The sequence below is a fragment of the Solanum lycopersicum genome, chromosome 7 (genome assembly GCF_036512215.1).
Source record: "Solanum lycopersicum chromosome 7, SLM_r2.1".
Classification (NCBI taxonomy): Eukaryota; Viridiplantae; Streptophyta; class Magnoliopsida; order Solanales; family Solanaceae; genus Solanum; species Solanum lycopersicum.
The window spans coordinates 4,039,086-4,065,330 of NC_090806.1; the positions used below are offsets into that span (position 1 = coordinate 4,039,086).

Below are 26,245 nucleotides of genomic sequence, written 5' to 3' on the forward strand. Positions count from 1 at the left end.
TTAATTGCATGTTATTTAAGAACAGAAAATCAGTAAATCTTATTTTAAGAGTATTTAATACTGAGAACAAAATAAAAAATAGCAATTCTAGTTTAGTTTCATAAAATTAAAATAAATATTTTTAGGAAATTTGATGGTCAAAAACCTCACCAATTTATGGTGGCACTATAAAGGGGGACCTCATTTTCGAATAATTATTGCCACATAAAATCCAACAAAACACACTTTTAATAAATTCTTTTCGAGAATATTGTTGTTGTCCAACACAAAATTTTAAAATATTCACATTAAATTATACCATTGGTTTAGTTTATTGGTTAAGATTTTAATAAAATGGGAAAGGGGGGCTTTTAATAAGTTTATTTGAAATATTTTGATAAGATTTTCATTGGTTAATTTGAGTTACATATCAAATAATTGAATATATGTCGAAATGGATTAAGCTAATAAATGACGAGTCAAAAATCTGCCCAAATATGAATGAATTATGTTTTTATTGGTTAATTTTGTCACCTCTAAATAACATTATATCTCATAATTATAAGAAAATTTACATTGTATAAAAATCATATACTGTGTATTATTAAAAAAATACATTTTTATTTAACTATATTTCACTTTTCTAGCATCTCTCGCTCGCATATCTTCTTTCTATCGCTCTATTGTTGCCTTTCTCCTCTATCGCTCTGTTCTCTCCCCCTCTCTCTCATTTGTCTCTCTTCCTTCTCTCTCTCGCCGCTATTTGTATTCTACATTTCACTGTATGATACTCCGTAGAAAAATCATAAAATTCATTCAATTGTACTCTGTCAAATACAAAAAAAAAAAATACATAGAGAAAAGAAGAAAAATATATGAGTAACAGTTGTACCATTGAATAATTATATGAATATATTATTTTGTATCGTATATATCATCTTATATCAATATGTTATTTTGTACCACAAATGAATACAAGTGATACAACTATATCAATTTGTATGTATATCAACGTGTATTATGTATTTTTATATAGCAAATGAATACAAATGATACAAGACATGTATGTACCGAATACAGTTTGTATCTATCAGACTATATTTAGTGATACAACTTGTATTTATCAATACAGTAAAACCTCTATAAATTAATACTCGATAAATTAATAACCTCCCTAAAATAATATTTTTCTCCGGTCTCGTCTTGGGTCAATGGAAAAAATCACTAATTTCGATAAGATAGTATATTTTCAGAAGACCCATATATAAATATATTGTCCCATTAATATCATAAATTAATAATTCTTTAAAGTACAAATATATTTAAGACAATTTAGTGAAATATGATTATATTGTATTCTAGTTTTTCTTAAAATTTAAATATAGTTGAAGTTCATCTCTAACTTTTCTTATTACATCCAAGAGCTCTGGTTGTCTTTTCGAACTACACCATAAAAATTGTAAAGAGTTCTAGATGTGATAAGTATTTCCTTACGCGTATCTGGTTCCAAAGGTACAATATCATCTTCAACTTCATCATCAACATTATTTTTTCGATGGTATCAACAATTTCTTTTAAATTCTAGACCTCTGAACGAGTATCATTTTCACTTGGATAATCCAACAGGTTATTGACATCCATTATACTATGGTAACAGAGATTATTAATCATGACCTAAAATTCATGAATGATGTTTTCACAAGTAGATTCATTTAGATTCTTTGAGATTGCATCTCTCGAACAATTTTTACAGTATCGAAAATAAGTTTCTATTGTATCTTGCTGAACATTTGTTGTTCAAACAAGAATTGCATAATTGATAGCATTCAAAACATTGACTTTGTTGGATCATTTTGTTCCACTCCATAACCTACGATAAATTATGTTCGATAATATATCTTGAAAGCTCTTATTATCACATCATCACAACTTTGAAACTAGTATGATATTTTTTTATGTTAAATCAATAAATAAGATACATAAATTAGTAGGATACAATGATTTAAAGATACTCAAAATTAATCTTCATCAAATTCCAAACTATTCTTTAAATCAATAAATATTAATTTATCGATTTAAATAATATCTCTATAAAATAATAAAATTTCATGGTCCCACCTGTATTAATTTATAGAGATTTTACTGTAACATCCCTCTCTCTTAAATATCGCTTGTTTCTCTCCTCTCGCTTGTCTCTCCTCTTGCTACGAATGGTTAATACCCAAAATATAGCTATAAATTTCTAATTAATTCTAAATATGAGTCATTTCTCGATTTTTCTCTAATAATAAATATAAATCTATCGCGATGCTCATGCAAATTGGCCCAAACACGTTTTTTAATTAACAAAAACAAGATTATGTATCAAGAATATGTTTTTATTTATTAATACGAATAAATAAACTGGAAAATTACCCTTCAACGAAGACTTCAATTTTAAATGCCGTGTATTGCAAGCCACAAAAAGCTTATTTATTTATTTATTTATCTATTTATTTATGTATTTATTTTACTAGCCTAAAGTCAAATCACGAGCTTAGAGAATTGACATTTCGAAAAATTGTTAATTTTCTTCTCTTTAAAAAAAAAATGAAATAAAATCAAAGATTTTGAATAAAATTGAATATACCAAGAGGAGATCAAGAAAGAAAAAATGCAAGAGCTTTTGGAAGCTAACCGATAATTTCGCTTAACGGTTTAGTTTATGGATATGAGTTTTTAAATTTACTAATATATTAGCCAACTAATAAGATACTGATTGGTCCAATAATGAATTAATAATTATCGGACAATTATCAAATGGCATATCGACTAATCTCTATCTTTTTTTCATGAATGCACCTTAGATAAATACTTTTTCTCACTATTTTAAATCTAGTTAAATTATCAAAAAAAAAATATTGCAAAAAAATGAATTAATAGTAATACAATAGTTAATACAAGAAGTAAATATATTTTTCAATTTTTGGCTTTACGGCTTTAGAACTAACAATATATAATTATATATTATGATAAAATATTAAATGAGGCTCGTATATCTAGGATAAAAGTGTAAGTACGGTAACACCCCACTCCCCCCCCCCCCCAAAAAAAAAAAACTATTAAGCCACTAATTTTATAATTTTGATATGTTCATCAACCGTTTATTCAATAACTTAATACTAATAAGTCAATATTACGATTGCTTATCGGTTATGGATCGATTTTGAACACCCTTAGTGTACCATTATTGATTATAAATTAAATAATTTGTAAGAAATGGTTATAAGTTAAATGAAGTGTCCAAACTTAAAATGAAAGTAGAGAGGTATAGGAGTCCAATTGTATGGGACAGAGCTGAAAGCCCAATAAATGTAAGGCCCAATAAGGCCCAACTATTTCAAAAACCAATATTGTCTTCTCGGAGAATATAAATAGCAGCTCCACTCAATCGCTAAAATTAAAGATAGCCAATGAATATATAATATATGTATAATTTATACATGATATGTGTATGACTAATCAGTGTATGATTTATATATAAATATATGTATATTAGGAGCTTTCACTAAAACATGTTTTCTGAAATTCTATTTCCAATTCAAAATAATAATTATTTTTTTAAAAAAAAAAAACATGTTATTTTGTATTTTGAAAGAACATATTATTTTGTACTTAGAAAGAAACTCATTATTTTTTTTTGAAGAAGACAATATAGGTATGATGTTTATTGGAGGTTTGGATTGAATATAGCTATTGGAATTATTAGAATTGATGGTAGAAAGTTGTATATCAAATTTGAACTAATTTGGGTCAATTATGAAGCAAAAATGTGTTGGGAATTTCCACACTAACTAACATGTTATGGTGATCACCAAAATTTGATCGAATCGATAGGATTTCAATCGATAAATATTGAAAGAAGCTCGTTATACGTGATTTAATAAAAAATCCTGATAAATCACTATAACTTGTGTGTTAAGACGAATCTTGATTCAGTAAATTCCTTTGATAATCGTTAAAATTTTGCTTATAAATCCTGATGAATACATGACAATCGCTATGAGTGTGATTTCAGTTTTAGGCGTAAAAATTATTCTTCTACGAAATTGTTAACAAGATCAAAAATTCAATCGATAACACTAAAAGATCTTATTTGTGCAAACCATCCAAGTTTCTATGGACCAAACTCTTTACATATCTCTATTAGGCTTATCCTACAACTTTTGTCTCAATGAGCAAATGTTATGGCTAAGATTTTAGAGATTTTTTTTAATTTTAAAAAGTCAATATGTGAGTACAAACTTTTTTTTCTTCTTTCTATTAATTCTTAGTTAGTCCCAATATAGTTGCTTTCAAATAATAATGTTTGATTGGGCCAACTCAATGAAACTCAAATTTTGTATTGTTACTGAGTGATCAATCTTATAAACTAACATATTCGTAGAAAAATATGGATTGCGTTTGAAAAATTTGCTTAACTCATTCAGTAAGTAATCGACAACATATTATTTTAAAAAATATATTATAAACTTGATCGATTAACAACGAATTTCATACTTTTTTTTTTTAAGTAAATGTTGAGTTGTGTCTTCATGGCCACAAAGAACATCTCGATTAACCATATTACCAATATTATACAATATTAAATATAAGATATAATTTACTAAGTTATTTTTGTTTAATAAAGTTAGAGACATTTTTGCTCTTAAACATTGTCCATACTTCTTTAAAGTTAATGATACATTTGGAAATAATTCTTAACTTTTACCTTACTTTTTAAAGTAACAAATATTTTAGAAAAAAGTTTTAAAAACTAAACCAATAGTTAAAATAGGATGAAAGGTGTAACAGATTTATAGGTTGATAGTAATGACTCAAATCATTTTAACATAAGATCTTAAGTCCTAAGAGTTGATTAAAAAGACAGAGACATGAAAAGCATAATTCTAGTCTAGTGAATACATCAAAGTTCCATCTTGAAAAGAAGTTTCCTTGTTTTTTTCTTCTCTCTCGTTATGTTAATTATTATTTTTTCTACAAGAAAAGATATATTAGTGACGGAGTTAGAGTTTTACCAAAAAGCTTAAGATATTAAAATGTAAAGGCATAATATTTCTTATATATACCTAAAAAGATAATCACAAAAAGAAATTCAAGAACGCAATCCTAGTTCCAAACGCATTAATAAGGATTTTATATAATATTTCTTACATATACCTAAAAAGATAATCACAAAAAGAAATTCAAGAACGCAGTCCTAATTCCAAACGCATTAATAAGGATTTTATATAATATTTCTTATATATACCTAAAAAGATAATTACAAAAAGAAATTCAAGGACGCAATCCTAGTTCCAAATGCATTAATAAGGGTTTTATAGGTGTGAGTGTGCACTCTCCCTTGAAAGCAAGTGATGAACAATTTTTTTTAACATTAATCATTGATTTATTCGTCATTAAATATAAAAAATCGTTTTATTTCTCAAATCTATTCTTAATATTAATCAATGATTTATCGATCATTACATTCAGAAATCATCTTATCCTTAAATCCGATAGCTCAATTACCAAAGTTAAAACTTTATACAATCATGTACCAAAAATATGTACACACTAAAATCACTTATTATGAGGTATTAATTATAGGTAAACAAATGTACTTAAAATATTTTAGTTAATATATAACTTATCTACGTAATGTGGTGTTTGAAAACATGCATTATTATTATTTTTTCCAAAATTTGAGTTGGAATTGTATCCGTTTGCAATAAATTTAAAATATATGAAAAATTAAATAAATCATATAAATAAAATATGAAGAAACATGATTTTATTAATTAGGATAGATTGGGGTACAATTGATCCCTTGACTCTACTCTCTTAAGATTTATTCATGATTCGAGGGCCAGTGGCGTATTTCTCGAACTAGGATGATTCAGATTTGACCTCTCTATATGAATAATCCATCAATTTTGCGGAGTATTCGACATGTTGATCTCTACGTGGAATATATGGAATTTCCGAGATGCCTTTGAATGGAATTTAGTACCCTTTATATAGGCGTAAACTAGGGTTTAGGATTGAGTAACCTCCAAGAATCCTTATCTGAGTTGAATAGAGTCCCAACTCTTAAACGCATCTTGTAGAGTCTTACAAAATTTCAATGTCTACGGTATCATACGAAACACTTTTTATGAGTTCATATGCTTTCATTGAAATTAATCATAATACTAATTTCTTAATAAAAAATTATTGACAACTTTTAAATATCATCAATGTATATAGACAAAAAAAAATGGCTAATTTAAATTTTATTAAATTTAATTTTCGACTCCACCTCGATCGCGATTGCATGATCCAATCCCTTTGGCACCATAAATATTCTTAAGATTTTTATTTTTAAAATAGTCTAAAAAAATACTGCTCTAAATATCTTTAATTACACACGGTGTGTGTATGTGTATATATATATATATATTAAGATTGATTTTAATACACCAAATGAACCATAAACACCATTTAGGAATTGATTTTTCTTCATATAATTTCATCTCCAACTAAATTAAATTAAGAGTAAAAGTTCATAAAAAGTACCTCAAAAGAACATAACCTTTGTAGAAGTTCTTAATTATTTATTATTTTTTTCAAAAGAAAAGAATCTATAAAGCCTCTATTATGGATATCCCAATTTAAAAAGTCATAATTTTCATAATATAAAGTTTAGGTAAACTATTTATAATATGATATGTTTGTGCAGTTGTGCTCCTTTGAATGATTCCTTTTCATAATTTCAATAATTAACTTATATTTTATTTTAAATAATTTTTTTAAAATAATAGCACTACATGTTATAACATGCTTAAGAGTATAATGAGTCATTGATTAAGACAAACTATGATGAGTATTCCAATATTTATAACACTTGTCGAAATTTTGATATATCGTAATTGCTTTATTTAAATAATATTTTTTAAAAATACTATAAAAAAAACTTAATTAAATAGTCTTTTACCTTTCAAATCACTTGATTCTGTCCTTTCATTATTTTAGGTTCATGTATATACTTTTTTGAGGAGGCAAAGAAACACTTAACAACCTAATATTGGACCTAAGGCCACCAAATCAATTTTAATATCTTCTTAGGAAAAAATAAATAACATATGATATTAATAAGGGAAAATATCCAAGTACCCCCTAAATTTTGCCGAAATTTCAGAGACACATTTATACTATACTAAGGTCTTATTATCCCCTGAACTTATTTTATATGTAATTTTCTACCCTTTTTAGCTTACGTGGCACTAATTCGAAAAAAATCAATCATCGTTGGGTCCACATGATAGTGTCACGTAAGCTAAAAAGGGGTAAAAAATTATTAATAAAATAAGTTAAGAAGGGTAATAGGACCTTAGTATAGTATAAATGTGTCTCTGAGATTTCGGGCATAAGTTGAGGGGTACTTCGACATTATCCCTATTAATAACAAGGACAATAAAATATTGTGGTCCACTTTAATTAAAAAGTACTTAAAAAAATTAATATTTTAGATAGAATATCCCTACTTAATCATGGACACAATAGAGAGCCGACATGTGTCTTTTGGAATATTACATTGAACTCCGTGACACACGCATTATTCGATACGTGGCGAAACTAAAAATTTTACGAAAATTTAAGATATAAAAAATTAAATAATTAAAAAAACTATTGTTAACTAAGTAATTTTTTAATGAGAGAGAGCTTAGATGAATGTTCTTAGTTGATCCGTCCCTAATTATAATAAAAGATAAATATACTTTTATCTTTAGTTAGATTAATTAATTTTTTAAATATCGAATATCGAATTAGAAATATGTTTGCATGGAGCAAAGATATTTTGAAGGGAATATTTACATTATTCCTAGAATATGGCTGTCTATTCACATATCATTAGTTTTATTTCAAATCATTTTCTTTTTTTGTTTCTCCTTTTTACTACAAAAAAAAATAAAAATAAAGAGATTAATTTATTTGTTAAGACATTTCTATCATGGACCCTCGTATTTCTTATATAGCTTATTATTAATTTTGTTCGTTTTAAATATAAATTATTGTCAGTTGATTTAGACGCGAATACTGAAAATTATATATTTTAAAAAAATCAGTGAAACAAAATTTGCAAGAAGAAAAATAATATTTTTTACTTTAATTTTAATCTGAACAAAACATAGTAATATCAAAAAACAATATCAGAAATTATGAAAAGTTTAAAAAAGAACAATACTTATTTATATAAAGTATTAGCTCCTTTTTTTATTTTTATTTTTCCTTCAAACTTTTTACTGTGGTCCACTTGATGTCATTTTATTTGGAAAAAGACATTTTTGGTAAAAAAGAAAATTCTTGTCCCTTAGTACAGTAGAAAATGTAGCACATATTACGAATTCACATAATTTTAATATTTTATATAAATTTTAATATAAATATCAAATATTAAATAAAATAAAAAAATAAAAATGATTGACATTCTTGTGGGAATCAAGTATTAATTAAATGATATAATAGATTATATTACCATAATTTTTAGGAATTGATCAAGCATCATAAATTGGTCAAAGTTGAAAATAGAAGGTCAAAGTTTTATTTGAATATGAGATATGGTGAATTAGTTATGGAAAACATATTTATGATATTGACTTTTTTTGTCATTTAGGTAGGAAATCAAAAGAAAAAACCAAGACTAAAAATATACTCACTCCGTCTGAAATTATTTGTCATGTTACGCTTATCGAAAGTCAATTTGGTTGATTTTTAAAGGTAAATTAAATCACATTATTTCGACATTTTAAACAAAAAAATTAGATATTCTAAAATTATATAAAAAGTACTATAAATCATAATTTTTCGCATATTAATATGATGAAAAAATACATCTTAAAATGTTAGTCAAATTTTTTATAGTTTGACTCTAAAAATAGAAACCATGACAAATAATATTAGACTGAGGGAGTAAATTGATAATAATTTAATAAAAAAATTACACAACATAATAAACATAATCTCTATATTTTTTTTCAAAATAAATACATTTTTTTTTAAAAAAAAACTATATATATAATGAGATTTTTTAACTAAATAGCAAATACACACATATTTATATATATATTTTGAATCTGAAATACAATTGTATTTCATAAAACACATTGATATATAAGTAAATTTCGATGATGATTAAAATGAACTGAATAGTAATACTAATATATATAAAATAAATAAAAATAAGTATCATACAATAAAATAAATATATCGTGTTTCACTCGCGTATAAATGTATTATATCTTTCTAGTGAATGATAATAATATATTTCATTACATAAAAATATCACTATATTTATATTTATTCCATAATTAGAAATGAAACTATCCATATATACCAAATTTCCTCTTAAAAATAACACATTTTAGAATAATTTGGAAAAATTATAAAGTGTGACAATAATTTGATTTGAAGTTAATTATAAACGGGACCCACAATAAATGGAGGTATTTTCGTCAAATAAAAGTTTAGCAAATCTAAAAAAAGCATATAGTAAGAATAATCTAATTTTATTCCTCAAAAATCTAGAACCAACTTTTTTATTTTGCGTTGAAAGGACCCACATTTTGTACTAATTGACAATCTGAGCCCTCAATTTTTATAAAAAGTCAAAAAAGTGAACATTTTCATTTGCTTACGTGGAGGAATTTTACAGCAAGTACGGTCTTTTTTATGCCACGGGATTTGGAGCGGCAGCTTTATGCACAGTCTCTCGGTATTAAAATTCGATTAAATTTTATATATTATTTTTAATATTATTTATTACATTTTTTAAAATCAACTTTTCTTTATTATTATTAAAAAATATTAAAAAAATTTAAAATATTGGGGTTTATTATTTATTTATTTTAATTGATATATATATATACTATATAACATTTTACTATCTACAGCTTGGTCAAATATCACTTATTTATTAAATTAGCTTAAATATATTTTAAATTAATTTTTGATTTATATAGTATTTAAAAAATATAAAAAATAATTTTAATAAGTTAAAAATGACATAAAATAAATTAGAAAGTGTTTGGTATAATAAAAAATAAATTAAAATAAATTGAAAAATAATTTAAAATAGGTCAAAAACTAAAAATAAACTAGCCTTTACTTTTGTTTTTGACTTGAAAGTCATTTCTAGTTGACTTTTTATTTTTAATTTATAAACTATTTTTTTTAAGTCAATTCAAAAAGACTCTAAATTTCCTTTTTTTTTTTTTGCTTCTCATATCAATGTAATCTTACTTTTGACTTGATGAATTTAGTTCCATTCAAATGCAATTTTATCTATTTTCTTGGTTGGTAATTTTTGAAAAAAAATTTTTATTTTATTTTATACAACTCTAAAAATACTTTTATATAATCAAATAAGAGCAATATTTTAAACAAATTTTTCCACTAATAAATATTGGAAACACAAATTTTAGAAAAAAAAAATATTGAAAATGCTTCTAAATATGATGTAAATTATAATCTTTGTTCCCGAATTATTAATTTTACCGAATAATAAATATATAATTATTCTCATTTATTTAGATTATTTTTATTGATATATATTATATTTAAAAAATCATTAAAATTTCTTATGAATAAATTAAAACACTACTTTTTTATTAGGGCAACAAGTCCGAGTTGTTTTTATAAATTATACAGTCAGAAAATCAGTTCTTGTAGTTTTCTTTGACCGCCTCTAAAGTTTTTTTCCCGTCCATTGATTCCGATTCAACAGATGAACACTCATCCTTTTGTAGTCATGAATAGTATAATGGTAAGCTCACATTCCTTCTGAATCGATATCATATATATTAAAAAGACATTTTTTTGCATTTGATATTTGTGCAACGTCTTATATTAACTTGAAGAAACTGATTAATTTAGGCGCTTCACCAATCTATGATAAAAGATCTGATATTTTAATAGTTTTTGCAAGTATTGATGACTAGCGGCGATCATCAAATAATTTTTCGATCCAAATTAGGTTAAAAAATACATACACATATTTGTATTCATCGTTTTCTAATAAAGTAACAGTTGTTATAACATCTCATTTCATATTCGACGATTCTCATTCTAACACATATAATTTTATATAACATGTTTATTGAATGTATCCGAACCATCATCGTCTCCAAATAAAATATATTCTACCGTAAAATCACGAATAAGTACTTTCCACGTGTTAATTCTCGGTCAAACACATTCAGTTTATACAGTTAACTTGATCGACATATTTACTAATTATATTTACCGTTTTACCATCATCGTCTCCAAATAAACTATTTTCTAGAGTAACATCATAAAAATCACAATTCACGCTTAGCAATTTTCAGTCGAACACATAAATTTTTACTGATTATATCTGCCGTATATATTATCATCATTTTACATTGAGATAAACACAGTTAATTTGACATCTTTACTGATTATATCTTTCGTATACACCATTATCTTCTCCAAATAAAATATTTTCTACCTAGTGACTACTTGTCAATTCTTAGTCTATCACTTTCAAATTTCAATTATAAAATCAATTTAATATATTTTCTTATTATTATAAAAGTTTGAGTGATTTTACTCTATTTTTTTTTTACAAATATTTAAAGAGAAGATCTCCTATAAATTAGCATATTAGCTTTCCATTCTATTGGTTAGTTAGAATCTCTGTATTTTTAGCTTCTTTTTTTTTTTCTCTAAATTCTCTCTCACTGTCCTTATCATTTCACCACCTCCATAAATCTAGAAACATCTTTTCTACTCCGTTAATCGCTCTAGCACACGGCGGAGGAGTGCGGCGGAGGAGATGGCGGGAAACGATTGGATTAACAGTTACTTAGAGGCGATACTGGATGTAGGACCAGGGCTAGATGATAAGAAGTCATCGTTGTTATTGAGAGAAAGAGGGAGGTTTAGTCCGACGAGGTATTTTGTTGAGGAAGTTATTACTGGATTTGATGAGACTGATTTGCATCGTTCGTGGATCCGAGTAAGTTGAATTTTGGAATTTTTATTTTTTTTGTTTCATTTGCTTTGTTTTGATGCGTTGTGTAGTTGAATTTTGAGGAATTTTTGTTGTTTGATCGTTTTTACGTGATTTTGAAATTGTATCAATGTTTTTTTTGCTCATTTGCTTTGTTTTGATGCATTGTTTAGTTGATTTTGAGGAATTTTTTTTGTTTGTTCGTTTTTATGTGATTTTGGAGTTGTATCAATATGCTTTTTTGCTCATTTGCTTTATTTTGATGCGTCGTGTAGTTGAATTTTGAGGAATTTTTGTTGTTTGTTCGTTTTTATGTGATTTTGGAATTGTATCAATGTTTTTTTTGCTAATTTGCTTGGTGTAGTTTTGACGTTTTTTTTTTTTTTTGTGATTTTTGTTTGATGGATGAAATAGGCACAAGCTACTCGGAGTCCGCAGGAGAGGAATACTAGGCTCGAGAATATGTGCTGGAGGATTTGGAATTTGGCTCGCCAGAAAAAGCAGGTGTGTGTGGTTCTATTGGAGAATTTTTGTAGCGTTTATATGTTATTCGTGTAGCGAAAATGGGAGGATTTGAATTTTGTGACAGTTTACAACTTTACATATCAAATAATTTTTATTTTTTTTTTCCGGATGGTTGATTCATAGTATCAGTTTTGTGTAGCTACAGGGAAAGTTGGAATTGTTATGTTCAAGCAAAAATCACAGCTTAATAACGCAAAAGAAATTGAAAAAAACGGGAGGACATTTTTTGTTAAAGGGAATTCAGTGTTCTTAATGGACCCAGATTCACACAGATTACTTGTTCTGTACAATTGAACGGGATTTTGATCTTAGCACACAACTGTTTAATTTGTGGAAGGAATTATAGAAGCATCACCCTTTTATCTTACCTTTTCAAATAGAAAACGTAGCAGCATTGCTGTTTTCTTTTGGTTTATATTCATCTCTTTCTTTTTCTATCTATCGTGCATAATCAGCCACCATTTCTAAAATTTAACCTTCGAGTGATCTTTAAAGACTGGAAGAATATAGTATGAATTATCTAATGGGGATAACTATCTAGTTCTTTACTTTTTACGAGACCATCCTCTTCGCATCTTTGTTTGATTTTTGTAACTTTAGCTTATGCTGAGCTGAACTGACAGCTCCTAATGAGGGAGAAATGAACTAATTTCTGCTAGATTAGGAGGGACAAGAACTAGATGGCCGATTCCACCTCTATTTTTTGTTCCTCATAGGAAAATGATGCAAGGGAAAAGATGCAGCAGAACGGACGTGGGACAGTTCTAACTGTCAATATGCTGTTATGGTTTTAGTTAGATTCGTTGTTGCCATTCACTTTCTGCTTAACTTGCACATTTTAGTTTTTCCTGACTCAAAATTAATTTATACAATTATTTGTTGAAAGTAGATCTAAGTTTGTGAAATGAATTGTGTACTAGCTAGGTAGCCGCATAATCTTGTGTAACTTCTCTGGCTTAAGGAATATCTGATGATCCACTTCCGTTTCAGAATTTTTAGTTTACTACTTTAGACAGACTCATTTCATTACCAACACAAAAGAGTACCTCATAATTAAAGTTAAACATACTTGTCAGTTGTCACATTGATTTTTTTTTAAAAAAATATAAAATAATACAAAGGCTTAGCTGAAATAAAATTCAACTTTTCAGCTTCCCACCATTTGAACAATGGGAATAAAATAGCAGTATAACGGTGAACGTGATTGACAATTGGATACATTGATGTAATTGACTGGTCTTTTCATCGTTGTTTTTATATGCTTACTTTGTTCGATCTCTTGCTATATCAACTGGAAAAGTTAACTGTTTACTTTGTTCCATGTATTAGAATATTTGCTTTTGATACTTGGGAACCTTTATTTGTCAATATGCATTTAAAATAACATGTAAATAATGATTTATACAGACCGTCAACTGTCTCGTTCCAGTATTAATTGGAAATAACGAGTAACATACGACTTTTATTGAAACATCAAATTTGTTGGTAATGATTGCTCATTTGGAAGTCATTTTCTATAATTTTAATATTACTAATTTATATTAGATAAATATGATTTAGACATTGCAATCTTCGCTACTTCAATTTCGTAAAATTTCAAGTAGCTTTTAATTTGCTTTCCTGTTAGTTTGTCCAGTTCCCCTGGTCGGTAATATGTTGTGTTCTTCTGCACTACTCCCATGTAGTCTAATCATTCTATATAAGTGTTGCCATTTTATGGTATTTAATGAAGTATAGATATGTTGTACTTTCTCAAATTTTAGCCTTGTATTTATGTAGCTTGAGGGAGAGCAAGCTCGGTGGATGGCAAAACGCCGTCAAGAACGTGAGAGAGGTCGCAGAGAAGCAGTTGCTGATATGTCAGAGGATCTATCTGAGGGAGAGAAAGGAGATATAGTCACTGACATGTCATCTCATGGTGAAAGTACCAGAGGCCGATTGCCTAGAATCAGTTCTGTTGAGACAATGGAAGCATGGGTCAGTCAGCAGAGAGGAAAGAAGCTCTATATCGTACTTATAAGGCGAGTCTACCTTTTCCTGTAGTATCGCATGATGAACTTGAATGGGGAAACTTACTTCATTTTCCAGTGCAATAGCTGAAGAGAAAATATGAAATAGCATTTTGACCTTGTTCTAAAAAATCTTGAGGGACCATTTCTCAAAATTTAGTCTGATCTTCCTGTTTAAGCAACAGGATTTAGGAGCTTCAGAGCATCTAGCTGCTTGCTTCATTCAGCTGAAACTTTTGTCTCACTAAAGAGTTGCAGCCTTTATGTCTAGTTGTTTTCTTCTTATTTTTAATGGTTTCTTGTTATTAACATTACGTTCTTGCAGTTTACATGGTTTAATTCGGGGTGAGAATATGGAGCTTGGACGGGATTCTGATACTGGTGGTCAGGTGATTATACTTCCATGCGTTTTGACTATATTTCTTGAGTAGTGACTACTCGTTGGGTTTCTGCTCATGAAAATTCATCTTTCTCTGCTCCTTTCCATTGGAAAGCTTCCCATATTGTTTTCCTTCCTTCTGCTTGTCGTCTACGGCTGAAGAAGATTTTATGATCTTTATGTCACCTTTCAGGTGAAGTATGTTGTTGAACTTGCGAGGGCCTTAGGATCGATGCCAGGTGTATATCGGGTTGACTTGCTTACTAGACAAGTATCTTCGCCAGAAGTAGATTGGAGCTATGGTGAGCCGACAGAGATGCTGACGCCAATAAGTACAGACGGCTTGATGAGTGAGATGGGGGAGAGTAGTGGTGCTTATATTATTCGCATTCCTTTTGGACCAAGAGAGAAATATATTCCAAAAGAACAGCTATGGCCCTATATTCCTGAATTTGTTGATGGTGCACTTAACCATATTATTCAAATGTCCAAAGTTCTTGGTGAGCAAATTGGTAATGGCCATCCTGTGTGGCCTGTTGCCATACATGGACATTATGCTGATGCTGGCGACTCAGCTGCTCTCCTGTCGGGTGCTTTAAATGTACCAATGCTTTTCACTGGTCACTCACTTGGTAGAGATAAGTTGGAGCAACTGTTGCGACAAGGTCGTTTGTCAAAGGATGAAATAAACTCAACCTACAAGATAATGAGGAGAATAGAGGCTGAAGAATTAACTCTTGATGCTTCCGAAATTGTCATCACTAGTACAAGACAGGAGATTGATGAGCAATGGCGTTTGTATGATGGGTTTGATCCAATATTAGAGCGCAAGTTACGTGCAAGGATCAAGCGGAATGTGAGCTGTTATGGCAGGTTTATGCCTCGTATGGCTGTAAGTATTGGATCCTCTATAAGCTATAATATCTACTTTCCCTTTCTAGTTGGATATGTCACTAATCCAATGAATATGAAGATCCCAGTTGTGTTCAGTGGTTTCTGAAATAGGTAAACATCCACTGTTCATGATGCAGATGTAATTATTTCACATCACTACAAATAAGACGAGTTCAAAAGTTTAGCTTTGACATAAAAGTTGCCTTCATCCTCCCGTATTCTTTTTGAAATAGAATCTGATTATGAAGGGAACTTTTAGTAGAAGCTAACTTTCTGAACTTGTCTTATTTGTAGTGATGTGAAATAACACCTGCATCATAATCCAGGATTCTTTCAGCAGCGTTAGTAATAGTTGTATATGTCTATTATTCATAAATTGGCACAAAGGAATATTAGATGAGTAATGTAAGAAACTTTTTCCTTCACAATCCGGGATTATTTCAGCAACATTAGTAATAGTTATATGTCTGATATTCATATCTTGGTGAAAAAGGAATTTTTGATGATTAATCGAACTTGACTCTCTCTCTTTTTCTTCAAGCTGACCATACAACTTGTGATGTAAACATTCAAAGTTAAAATAGGTTCTCAGCCTTTTCCTGTTCTGAATTTACCTGAAATGGCTGGCTACTTGTGTTTCTTCTTTTGCAATTTCCTGAATAGCCTCTTGTGATAAACTGAGCATCCACTTGCAGGTAATTCCTCCTGGGATGGAGTTCCACCATATTGTGCCACATGAAGGTGACATGGATGGTGACACAGAAGGAAGTGAAGATGGAAAGATCCCAGATCCACCTATTTGGGCAGAGGTTTCCATTAACACCATTTTTCTGCTTCTTTGAGTGGCCTTCCACTTTTTCTGCATTCTTGCTAATTTTTATGTGATTTCCTTTTCCTAGATTATGCGCTTCTTTTCTAATCCAAGGAAGCCTATGATACTCGCACTTGCTAGGCCTGATCCCAAGAAGAACCTCACTACTTTAGTGAAAGCATTTGGTGAATGTCGTCCATTGAGAGAGCTTGCTAATCTTGTAAGTTTGAGTTTACACCAGTGGTATAGGTCAATTGCCTTACAGGCAGGGAAGCTGCGCTAGCAGTGCAATTGATGTTCATCCTTCCTTTCTTCATTTTGCAGACCTTGATAATGGGTAATCGAGATAATATCGATGAAATGTCTAGCACCAATTCTGCACTTCTTCTTTCAATCTTGAAGATGATAGATAAGTATGATCTTTATGGTCAAGTAGCTTATCCTAAACACCACAAGCAGTCAGATGTTCCTGATATCTACCGTCTTGCTGCAAAGACTAAGGTACCGTCTGTCATTTTAATTTCAAGTGCATTCTTCTTTCACTCCCTTAGTTGTATTCATTGATTGTACACATTGGGTGTGGCACTTCTTGGTTGAATATAAACCATTATTTTTGACATGTAGTAGTGTTTCTTATTCTATTTCCCATAGATTATATGTGGAAAGTATCCTATGGCATATAAAACAATTACTTCACATTTTATCAGCGCATTATTTTACTTATTTTGTACATGAGTAGACAAAGAAACCACAGGAGCATGTTACTTGTCAATTAGATAAGTAATGATTTTTAGTCAATGTGAAATATAGAAACCAATTTAATGCAACATGGAAAGCAAAATTAGATTGAGGGTGTCCAATAGGCCAAGTGGACCTGAGTGTGGCACTGCCTAAAAGCCATTATCTGGGTTTGCCAGTTTCAGAACGTGGAGAAGACTGTTTGGCATCTTCTTCCTCATATATCCTGTAATATAGATGAGTCCTAACATGTCTCTCTTTCTCATGTGCCCACCTGAAGCCACATCTAATTAATCGAATAGATAGAAAGGGCCGGTAGGATTATCTCATGATAGAGCAACTCTTAAAAGTGTGGCATGCCGCATAAAAACCTTCATCCCCCCCTCCATGAATAAAGACTATTGGGAAATAGTACTTGATGATGTTCTCAAAGTTGGTTCAGCTATTTCTTAAAATGTGCATGGAACAAGGGTATTTGCTCCTCCTTATGGACTCATACATAGGTGAAGAAATAGATATTATTGTAGCATGCTTGTTGGCTTACTTGGATAAACAATATTACGATACTTATTTTCCTTTTTACAGGGTGTTTTTATTAATCCAGCTTTTATTGAGCCTTTTGGACTGACTTTGATTGAGGTATTCTTCTTCACTAAGTGGTTCAAGCTTTAGTTGGTGGCGTGGTTATTCTTCATCATAGGTTAGTGAGTCGTCTTTGTTGAACTATGAACTTTTATCTCCCTTGTACAGGCAGCAGCTTATGGTCTCCCAATGGTAGCCACAAAAAATGGAGGACCTGTTGATATACATAGGGTATGCTGTTACATTTATTTCATATCCTGCCTTAGACGACTTCCATTATGTTCCGACAAAATTCCAACCAAATTAGATTCGAATTGATCTTTAGTTGTTTTGCAGGTTCTTGACAATGGTCTCTTAGTGGATCCCCATGATCAGCAGGCAATTGCTGATGCTCTTTTGAAGTTGGTTGCTGATAAACAACTGTGGGCGAAATGCAGGGCAAATGGATTAAAAAATATCCACCTTTTCTCATGGCCCGAGCACTGTAAAACTTATCTATCCCGGATAGCTAGCTGCAAACCAAGGCAACCACGCTGGCTGAGACCCGATGACGATGATGATGAAAATTCAGAAACAGATTCACCTAGTGATTCCTTGAGAGATATTCATGACATATCTCTGAATCTGAGATTTTCATTAGATGGGGAAAAGAATGATAATAAAGAAAATGCTGATAGTACATTAGACCCCGAAGTTCGAAAGAGCAAGTTAGAGAATGCTGTTTTGTCCTTGTCTAAGGGTGCACCGAAGAGCACATCAAAATCGTGGTCATCAGACAAGGCAGACCAAAATCCTGGTGCTGGTAAATTCCCAGCGATAAGGAGGAGGCGACATATTTTTGTTATTGCTGTGGATTGTGATGCTAGCTCAGGACTCTCTGGAAGTGTGAAAAAGATATTTGAGGCTGTAGAGAAGGAAAGGTCAGAGGGTTCCATTGGATTTATCCTGGCTTCATCTTTCAATATATCAGAAGTACAGTCTTTCCTGGTTTCAGAGGGCATGAGTCCTACTGATTTTGATGCGTACATATGCAATAGTGGCGGTGATCTTTATTATTCGTCCTTCCATTCTGAGCAAAATCCTTTTGTAGTCGACTTGTACTATCACTCACATATTGAGTATCGTTGGGGAGGCGAAGGGTTGAGAAAGACTTTGGTGCGGTGGGCCGCTTCTATCACTGATAAGAATGGTGAAAATGGAGAGCACATTGTTGTTGAGGATGAAGACAATTCAGCTGACTACTGCTATACTTTCAAAGTCTGCAAGCCTGGGAAGGTAAATTGACTTCTTTTCTCCATCTTTGGTGTTCCTTTTTCCTTCTCGATTTCACTTCACTCTTTGATCACACCACCTATCTCTGGGGGCGGTTCAATAGAGTAGCAAAAGCTTTCCTATTTTTTCTTCGAGAATCTGCTTTCCCTTACTCTGGCTGCTGCATCAAGCAAGTTATTGGTTCAGACTTGTGCTACATATTCTTTGAAACATCTTACTGTTATTTTCTCCAAGCATCTAATGTTATAATCCAATTGCAGGTCAATAGGATTTTTAGTTGCACCCTCTTTAAGTAATTATATTTTTTTGCTTTTGCAGGTTCCGCCAGCTAAAGAACTTAGAAAAGTAATGCGAATTCAGGCACTTCGTTGTCACGCTGTTTATTGTCAAAATGGGAGTAGGATTAATATGATCCCTGTACTGGCATCTCGGTCCCAAGCACTCAGGTAATGTTTTGTCCACTCAAAGTATGTTTGATACTTAGGATTGTTATTTTAACTGATTGTAACATTGTCTACAGGTACTTATATCTGCGATGGGGAATGGACTTGTCAAAGTTGGTGGTTTTCGTCGGAGAAAGTGGTGATACCGATTATGAAGGGTTGATCGGTGGTCTACGCAAGGCTGTCATAATGAAAGGACTCTGCACTAATGCAAGCAGCTTAATTCACGGTAATAGGAATTACCCTCTATCTGATGTTTTACCATTCGACAGCCCTAATGTCATCCAAGCAGACGAGGAATGTAGCAGCACCGAAATCCGTTCCTTACTGGAGAAACTAGCGGTACTCAAAGGATAATATCCTTCCCCCTTTTTATTGTCAAAAACCTATACGAGCTAAAATTATGCCATGAAAAGAATGGCAGCTGTTAGTACTTTTCAACAGACTACAAAATGAGATGAGTCCTTTGATCCTCTTTAAAGGACATAAAAGCTTTATGCCAGAACCAGTGCTGTTAAGTTATAGAATCTCTTTTGCTATGACAGTTCCGGTTCATGGAGAGAAAAAAAAATAAATTTCAACTTATAATCATTGCCTGATCATGTAAATTATCATATACATGCCTTTGGAAGGCATTATCGATGGGTTATCAGATTTTTGAACTCTGTGGATCGGCTCATCTGATCGTCCGTTATGTAAAAGAAAGGTTCACTTGACATTTCATATATAACGGTTCTGGTTTCATATAATGCAACTTGTCTGTGATGCTACTTTAGCCCTTTATTAATTATTAGCAATTCTTAACTGTCTCAATGTTTGAAGGGGTTGATTGAAGTCTAAGGTCGAGTAACTAGCTGTCGTCTATTATGGCTTCCTAACTTTTCGAGTTTGGGACCATAAGTCTCCATATTGTCTTTGTTTGTCTTTTTGTTTTCACCAGGTCAATTACAACAATATTAACATGCTCGGTGTAATTTTACAAGTTCGCATGCTCAATCCTTTTGAGGTTAGAATATGATTTCCGTACACTTTATCATATTTTTAGATGCGTTAATAATATGAGTAGTAGGATGTATTTTCGATCCCAAAGAAACAAACATGAAATAACTTTTTTTTGTTTCAACTTGACGTCGTTTTGATACAAATTTAAAGCTCAACTACTTTACCACTTGATGGAATGGACAACTTTTTACTCATGAGCAACAAGAAGCAAATAATTGAGCACACATGATTTACTTACGTTTGACTCTACTAAATAGATCCTCAGTAGGGACGGCAGCGATGTTAAATTTAACTTTACTATCTAACTTTCGGGCGAATTATTTAAATTAATGGAGGACTTATGCTTTAATGTCTTTTTCTTTTTGAAACCTTCTCTCTACCTTCACTAGATAGAAACAAAACTACGATATCACAATCGAGTATTTGTTGTTTTTATGATTTAATTAATGATGTAATAAATGGTCCAGCCACTAGTTTATCTCTTGTTCCTAATAACTAGTACCAAATGTGTAATAATGAAAGTGATGTACTCTTGAAGTGTGAAAGCAAGACACGCATTGAACTTACAAAAATGGGAACCATAACAGCTAAGGAAGTCAATTTATATACAACTGATTTGCCAGCAATAACGAGATAGCACTACTCCCTCCGTCTGGTATTGTTTATCATGATTTTTATTTTTAGAGTCGAACTATAAAAAGTTTGATTCACATTTTAAGATGAATTTTTTCATCATACTACTTTTTCATATAGTTTTAGAATATCTAATTTTTTTTGTTTAAAATATCGAACTAATGTTATATAATTTATCTTTAAAAATTAATCAAATTAACTTTTGATAAACGCAATATAACAAATAATTTTGGACGAAGAAAGTATATGCTAACTGTTAGTTAGAAGGCACCACTCCCCACCCACCCACACCAACCTCCCATACATACTTAGTGACGGAATCAAAAATTCGTAAAAGGAGATGGCTCAATCCTCAAGGATGACTCATTAATATGACTGCCTTAGTACTCTCCTATCATCTATGCCAAGCATTAATCTTGAACCACTAGTTAACGTTATTCTAGAAGTTCTTGTTTTGTTTTGTTTTTTTTTTTTTTTTTAATCTTTAATATGAATCAGTATAATCGAAAACACTTTTAATTTTTTCAGTGAATTTTATTTATAATACACTTGAATTTTATGATTTATTTTGATTGAAGACGTGAATACATGATAAAATATCACACTTTTTGCTCAATTTTCTTTCGTAAAAGTTTTGCGTGTGTATTTTAAATTCGCCATAATATTTTTTTCTCTTGCTCCACCTCCATCCCCATGTTGTTGTGGTCCTTAATTTGCCTCTTTCCTTACACTTTGTTTGGATCATTGTTATCCATTGTTTCATAATGTATTGTATTGTATTTTGAAATATTATGTAAAGATATAATTGGAAAAAGAAATTAAGTAACAACCAGAACACACCAAATTGGTTGTTCCATAAAATAGGGGTTTTCATTGTTACGTAACGACGAAATTTAATAATACTGTACAATACATTTTAAGTAACAATCAAAACAAACATTGTAGGTATAATAACAATACAATATAATACAATAGATAATAATGGGGATAATGCTCAAGTACCCCCTCAACCTATGCCACAAATCTCAGAGACACACTTATACTATACTAAGGTCCTATTAACTCCTGAACTTATTTTATTAATAATTTTTTACCCCTTTTCGACCTACGTGGCACTATCTTGTGGGCCCAACGAATGTTGATTTTTTTTTTCAAACTAGTGCCACGTAGGCTAAAAAGGGTAGAAAATTACTTATAAAATAAGTTCAGGGGGGTAATAGGACCTTAATATAGTATAAGTGTGTCTCTGGAATTTTAGGCATAGGTTGAGGGGTACTTGTGCATTATCCCACAATAATGATCCAAAGATAGTATTAGAAATTTCAACATTATGGGTAATACCTATAAGGAATTAAATTTTGTGGGATTTTAAATTTTATGCGTTAGACCATTTAGAAATTATATTTATATTCATTATCAAATTACTTAACAAATAATATAGGCAAATTTATTAACAAACAATGAGTGGTAATATGATGAAAATGATAATTAATTTAAAATGTATGATCTTTGTTGAATCAATACAATTTATATGATGTTTTCTTTCCGTCTTAAAAATAGCAACACATTTCTATATTTAGCATAGTGAAGTATTCTTTCCGTTTATTATTATTTGTCTTAATATCTATTTTTAGAGTTAACTATAAGAACTTTGACTAACATTTTAAGATGTATTTTTCATCGTATTGATATATGCAAGATATTGCAATTTATAGAACTTTTCATATACTTTTGAAAATCTACATTTTTTGTTTAAAATATTAAATCAACATAATATAATTTAATCTTGAAAATTAATGAAATTACTTTTCGAAAAATGCAACATGACAAATAAAAATTGACAGAAAAAATAATAATAATAATTTAACATTAAGCTTCTCATTTTATTCTTATTAAGATGATTTATAACGACAAAAAACACTTATTTGTTATTTCAAACCACAAACTTCAATCAAGTTTTTATCTAGTTAAATACCTTCTTATAAATTGAAACCAAAAGAGTAATAATATAATATCTTTTTACACTATTAATGTCCATAACTTAAATTCTACTATTTTAAATTTTAAATAGAAAGTCAACTCTTTATTTAAAACAAAGGAAAATTACTTTATTAATTAACCAACTCCCACCTATACCACACGTACGCTTCGAAATTTAAAAATCTCAATAAATTTGAATCTTCGTTTTATAATAATATAATTCTTTTTCTAGAATAAGAGTTTGAGTGACTTCATGGATACTAATATACCTTGATATAAATAATTTTTTTTAATTAAAAAAAATATTTTTCTTAATTAATATATATTTTATGAAAAATTGTAATATATACGCTTTGGTATCTCGATGTCGGCTCTTCGCCATCTAGGGTTATAGTGTTTCTAAGGGTCAGGTTGTTCGTCCATTAAAATGATACGTGACTTTTTTTTACTTAAATCATTTTGCAAGCCTTATTTTATTATAATGTTCGGTTTGATTCTATAGGTGGAATATGAAAAAAGTAAAGTATATGAAGATAAAATTCTTCATGTATGAGATAGATAAATTGTTTTTAATATATTCTCGCCTAAAAAAAAAAATTTAAATATATATTGGATAACTATAAATATAAAAGCTATAGTAAAAATATTCTTGAAAAGAAAAATAGTGCAACAAATAAGTGTTAAATCAGTGTATATGATCTTAGTATTAAATTTTGGTATAATAAAGTAATATGATCTTAGTATAACTTAGAGAGAGTTACTCGAATGATAAGTATGTGAATGTGCGAAGCTTAGTATATCAAGCTATCTATATCAATTACTCTTTATAATTCTACTATTTGAATCGAGGGTTTAGAGGACAATTGATCATTCAATCTAATCAATTATCGAGATTGAAATTAGACAAAGAAATGTGCCCTTTAACTTGACTTCAAATCATATTTATGCCCTTTAACTTTGGATGCGCACGAATAGACACTTAAACTTGTATAAAGTTGAACAAATAGACACATATGTACTACATGTCATTTTTTGTCCAACGTGGTGTCCTACGTGTATTGTGTCATGTAGGACTCACGTGTTTATTTATTTAAAAGTTGGATAGTTAAATTGTCTGTTTGTGCATTATGAAAGTTGAAGCCTTGAAGGTCAAAGTTAAAATTTAAATCCAAGTTTAAGGTCCAATATATGTATTATGCCTTTGTTAAACTATAATCACACCACAATTTTTTCTATTCAACTAATTTCAAGCACATTATGTATTTTTATTATGAACAATTTATTTTGTCACCGCCTATAAAAGGTCATAATAAATTTTAGTAAAGTTAGCACAAATTTAAACCTTATGAATATGTCAAATTTGATGCTAATTAACAAGTTTCCACTTGTTGAAATAATAATAATTTAGGTTAAGATTTGAAGTTTCTTAAGGGCAAAATCTTATAACTTTTGTCCACTTGTCCACACCAAGATATATAATTTTGCCTAATTGCGTAGCTAATCATTAAGGATAATACCATTTTTAGTCTTATACCTAGTTATTGATAAATTCTGATTTTTGTAATATATAATTTAAAATATTTAACTTTTAATTAATTAAAATACGTGTTTTTTTTTTCATTATGTGTAGGAAATATGTTGTATTATCTCTAATTTCAAGTCATTGAAGATTAAATAATATGCATATTCACAAATATTTAAAGAATCAAAAATACTAAGTAATCCCTAATCATTATTTGCTACATATATTATTACAAGTTTCACAATATTATACTTTTCAATATTACCTAAAAAGCATATTCCATGCATTTCACACTATTATTTGAGTAATTAGCTTAGCTTCCTCAACCAAAATTGGTAGGAAAATTTTCATCTACCCATTGCTTATTTCTTACTCTTACATATATGTCCAAAGTCAAAATACTGATCGCGACAGGTCTAAAATTTTCATTAAAAAATCAAAATATATAAGAAAATAGAAATACGAAGGAGTTATAAAAAATTCAAACATATTTTTATAGCACAGAAATATTATTCGACATTCCTTTGATAAGAATGACTCATTACGATCACTGTATATTGCTGGAAAGTATCAATTCGATAAAATAGTTGAGATGTGTGGAAGTTGGTTCGATCCCAACAATATAAAAAAAAATACTAGGATTATGTGGTGATATTATGATTATTCAATGATTCAAAAAGCAAAAATAGTTTTCTAAAAGAAAAATGTTTTTAAAGAATTATATGTAAAAAAAAATATTTTTTTAAAAAAATTGCTTAAACGTTTAATTTGTTATATTGCCTTCTTAAATACTCACAGAGTAATATTTTCATCTTAACTACCATTATCCATACGTGTAACAAATTAATCAAAAACCGTTATATAAAGATAATCTCTACGTGGCTTATAATTATGATCATTTCATTTTCCACATTTAATGTTTAAATAAAATTTGATTTTTTAAGTTTAGGTTGCTCAAAGTATACGTGTATATATTTTCTCAAAATGTGAAATTTAAACTTTTAAAATAAGATAAATTACTTATTATAGTTGATATAAATAATATTAATAATGTATATTACTTAAATTTTTTACTAAAGAATCCATATTTCTTTTTTATCAAGAAACATAACTACTGTTTTTTTAAGAGTCCGGAGTCTAAAGGGTATAACATATTAACAAAAATTTCAAAACTGTCTATAAAATTTTATATTAATCAAAACGACAAAATCCCTAGAACAACAGCGATTTCCTCCACCGGAAAAAGAAAAATCGCTGCTATTGCAGTGATTTTGCAAAATATAATTTTTTTTTAAAAAAAAATTCAAATCGCTACCTAGGCAGCGATTTTCTAAAAAAAAAATCTTTTTTTTAAAAATGGACAATCTCTCATCTGCATATAGAAAATAAAAATATTTTTTATATAATAAAATAAAAAATACGAAGAAGGTAGTAAACTCACCAAT

At 29.5% G+C, this 26,245-nt stretch overlaps 1 protein-coding gene across 1 annotated transcript; it reads left to right on the forward strand.

Annotated features, from left to right (window-relative positions):
* The first annotated feature begins 11,828 nt into the window (after positions 1–11,828).
* Positions 11,829–20,340, forward strand: SPS (sucrose-phosphate synthase). Its single transcript, NM_001246991.2, has 13 exons — positions 11,829–12,016; positions 12,425–12,514; positions 14,315–14,556; positions 14,870–14,933; positions 15,117–15,815; positions 16,513–16,626; positions 16,717–16,848; positions 16,953–17,129; positions 17,952–18,005; positions 18,117–18,179; positions 18,285–19,223; positions 19,539–19,666; positions 19,741–20,340. The coding sequence occupies exons 1-13, from the start codon at positions 11,834–11,836 to the stop codon at positions 20,018–20,020; spliced, it is 3,165 nt and encodes a 1,054-aa protein (NP_001233920.2). The 5' UTR covers positions 11,829–11,833; the 3' UTR covers positions 20,021–20,340.
* Positions 20,341–26,245: the final 5,905 nt, after the last annotated feature.

Bases quoted from the DNA above. Each gene is read 5' to 3' on its own strand.
- SPS (NM_001246991.2), top strand. From the start codon at position 11,834: ATGGCGGGAAACGATTGGATTAACAGTTACTTAGAGGCGATACTGGAT. The intron at 14,557-14,869 runs GCGAGTCTACCT...ACGTTCTTGCAG, and splicing joins CTCTATATCGTACTTATAAG to TTTACATGGTTTAATTCGGG. The intron at 16,849-16,952 runs GTAAGTTTGAGT...TTCATTTTGCAG, and splicing joins TGAGAGAGCTTGCTAATCTT to ACCTTGATAATGGGTAATCG.